Source organism: Leptonychotes weddellii, chromosome 5 (assembly GCF_054177405.1).
Source record: "Leptonychotes weddellii isolate Sample4059 chromosome 5, ASM5417740v2, whole genome shotgun sequence".
NCBI classification, from domain to species: Eukaryota; Metazoa; Chordata; class Mammalia; order Carnivora; family Phocidae; genus Leptonychotes; species Leptonychotes weddellii.
In genome coordinates, this window is record NC_138373.1 from 35,072,447 (window position 1) to 35,075,950 (window position 3,504).

The 3,504-nt window shown below is 65.8% G+C and overlaps 1 protein-coding gene across 1 annotated transcript; it reads right to left on the minus strand.

Moving 5' to 3' along the window:
• Positions 1-506: 506 nt before the first annotated feature.
• On the minus strand, positions 507-2,925 carry SSTR5 (somatostatin receptor 5). Its single transcript, XM_006739093.3, has one exon. The coding sequence runs from the start codon at positions 2,877-2,879 to the stop codon at positions 1,782-1,784; it is 1,098 nt and encodes a 365-aa protein (XP_006739156.1). The 5' UTR covers positions 2,880-2,925; the 3' UTR covers positions 507-1,781.
• Positions 2,926-3,504: the final 579 nt, after the last annotated feature.

The following is a 3,504-nucleotide window of genomic DNA, read 5'->3' on the forward strand; positions in this document are numbered from 1 at the left end:
GGCTTCAGTTTCTCCCAGGGCACCCTCCCTCCCTGGGATGCTGGCCCCTGGGTGGGGGGAGGGGTGGGTCTGGTCACCAGCTAGGTTTCGTGGCCCCATGTGTGGGGGAGCCGCCCCAGCCCCCAGGAACTCAGCAGTGGAGACAGCCAGCTCCCACACACCCAGGGACAGGGGCCCCTAATGAGCCTCCTGCTGCCCACGCCCACGGGCCCAGAAGGATCAGACGTCCCCCTGCATCCTTTGAGGCCACATCCTGTTGCCACCTCCCAGAAAGCCCACCTGGCTGCCCCCGGGGAAACGCCTGGCCCTTCTTTAGACCCTGCTTGTTTGCGCTGTCGCTATTATTACCTGAGTGTCCCGGCTCCCACGTCCAGCGGGCGCTTGCCCACCCCCAACCCAGCCTCCTGTGACCCACGAGCCCTGATCTGCGCCAGCTTCGATTGGCTCCAGGGACAATATTTGCTTTGGGAGAGAGTCAAACATTTATTCTCTAATTTATTCAGGAGATCGGGTTGTCAAACACAAGCGCTCTCGTTACGCTCTCGTGTTTCCAGGCCTTGGCCTCTGTCCAGGGTCTGTGCAGCCCAGGTCGTGCTGACCAGGCCTTTCCCCTGCCTGGCATGCACCTGCTCCCTGTCCCCTGCTGCAGGTTGGAGGTCCTGCTCCAGGCAGACCCAGGGAGCGTGAGCCGGGGTGGCACCAGGCATGGCTGTCTAGACGGGGGTGGGGTGGGGGGGCATGTAGGCCGAGTGAGCCCCCACATTCTGGTCCTTCTCCTTCCAGCCTTGGACAGAGGCCCAAGGCACATGGGACCCCAGCAAGTCAAGGGCCAGGGGCGGTGCGAGGGGTGGTGCTCCTGGGTGTGGCCGAGGCCGCTCTGGTCTGGGCATCGCAGAATTCCTCAGGGGCCTGGCATTTGCTGGCATTTGCTGGCATTTGCACCCACACAGTGCTCCCTCCGAGTGACTGCTGCTTGCGTTGGGAGCCGCTCCCCCCTGTTATCACGACAGGTCTCTTCGTCTGCTCTTGTCCCCCGCCCTCTCAGGCCAGAGCCCCTGACAAAGCAGAGAGATGGCTGTGGGTGCCCGCCCCTCCCTGGGATGGCCTCTCCGACGCCCTAGAGACCCAGGAGCCTGCAGGGCCGACTCTGCACCCCCAATTCAGCCACCTTGCGAGCTGCTCCCCCAACCCCCTCCCACCATGGAACCAACCGTGACTGTGGGCAGCAGGCTGCGGCGGGGGGGGGGGTTTCCACGGCAACAGAGCTCCGCAGTCCCAGACGTCCCCTCTGGGGTCCCAGCCCACCCTCACTGCCCTGCGGGCTGTGCACCGCTGTGCGCCCTTTATCTGCCACCCCCCAGAGTCAACAGTTGCAGGTGCTGGGGAGCCCAGTGCGTCCAAGTGTCTTTAATTTCACAGACTCACACTCGACTCGGCCAGGTGACCCAGGGTTGATGTGAGGAGGCACAGGGGGCCGGAGGGCAGAGGCAAGCGGTCCCCAGCTCATACCGGTGGTCACTGCCCCTGGGCAGGCTGGCACAGGCCAGGGGCAGGATAAGAAGGTCGAGATGCCCCTCGCATCCAGCCTCTCCCGCCCACGCCCTCGCATCCCTGAGCCTCCCTGCAGGACCACCCACGGCCTTGCCCAGGACCGCCGGTCCTCACACCGTGCGGAGCATCCCGGCCATTGCAGGGGGCACCTCAGCAGGCACTGGAATGTTGGGGGAGGCTCCGCCCGGCAGGGAATCCAGACGCCACCAGAAGCCCCCCGCCCGCAGCCCTCACAGCCGGCTGGTCTGCATGAGCCCGTTGGCCTCGGGGCCGCGCATGGGCAGCGTGGCCTCCTGTGGCTGGCTGGTCTTGTCGGGCTGTGGCTCCGTGGCATCTGCGTCCTCGGCACCGTAGCCCTTGCGGAGGCACAGAACCTTCCGGAAGCTCTGGCGGAAGTTGTCGGAGAGGAAGCCATAGAGCACGGGGTTGGCACAGCTGTTGGCGTAGGACAAGATGACCACGAAGAAGTAGGCACCAGCGGAGGCCGGCTCCTCAGGCAAGACAAAGGCCAGATTGACGATGTTGACGATGAAGAAGGGCAGCCAGCAGCCCACGAACACCACCACCACCACCACCACCATGCGGGTCACCTTGCGCTCCGAGCGCCGCCGCGTGGCGCCCACCCGCACGCCCGATGCCTTCACCTTGACCACGATGAGCAGGTAGCACAGGCAGATGACCAGCAGCGGCCCAAAGAAGCCCAGCACAGACGTGTAGATGATGAACACGGCGCCCCACAGGCCCACGGGCTCCGGCCAGCTGAGGTTGCAGGTGTTCCAGCCCTCCTGGATGTCTGCGAAGACCACCAGCGGCAGGGACATGAGCAGTGAGAAGGCCCAGACCGCGGCGCTGGCCAGCTTGGCCACCCTGGGGCGGCGCCAGTGGGTGGAGCGGATGGGGTGCACCACGGCCAGGTAGCGGTCCACACTCATGACGGTCAGGCAGAAGATGCTGGTGAACTGGTTGATGCCGTCCAGCGTCATGACCAGGCGGCACAGGACAGGGCCGAAGGGCCAGTAGGAGATGGCGTTCTGCGTGGCCAGGAAGGGCAGCCCCAGCATGAGCAGCACGTCGGCCACAGCCAGGTTGAGGATGTAGATGTTGGTGACCGTCTTCATCTTGGCGTGGCGCAGCACCACATAGATGACCAGGGCGTTGCCGCCCAGCCCCACCGCACACACCAGCAGGTACAGCACGGGCACCACCACCGCTCGGGCGCCCGGCGAGGGCGCCAGCCCCGCCAGCGTCCCGTTCTCACTGCCTGTGCTGGCGGCCGCAGAGGAGGTGTTCCAGCTGGCTAGCGTGGGGGCCGGGAACAGAGGCTCCATCGCGGCCACCGCGGGCCAGGGCAGGGCGAACGCAAGCACGGCGCGTCCTCTCTGCAGAGAAAAGGGAGGGCGGCAGAGCGATTAACGGGCCAGGGTGCTTCCTCCCCGCGGCCCCGCCTGCCCGGAGGCACGGGATCGCCCCGTGGTAGGTAAACAGTATTACTCACGTCCAGCTCGGCCGGGAACCACATTAAGCAAATTGTTTGGAAAACCAGCCCAGAGAGGAAGGAGCAGAAGGACAGCTCTGTGACATCTGTTGGGACCCCGACGGCTTCCAGAGACCTGGCTGTCCCCACAGCCCCGTCTGCCCCAGGACAGCCCGCCGCACGGCCTCCACCTCCCTCGTTTGCTCGGGCCTCAGGGAGCCTGGGGGTGGCCTCTCCACCTCCTGTCTCGCCAGCAGAGACGGAGGATGGTGCAGGATGGGTGTGGGGAAAGGAAGATTGGAACAGCGGCCGGGCACGCCGAGCCCCTCACGCCCAGCCAATGCCGGCTGGAGGTAGTTACACCTGCCGAACCCCGCTCTCCTGGGTGACCTCCTGGAGCCATCGGGAGGGTGCCAGGCCTTCCGCACGGCCGAGGAGCCAGACCTCGGGCCGCAGAGGCTCTGCCAGCGTCCATCAGG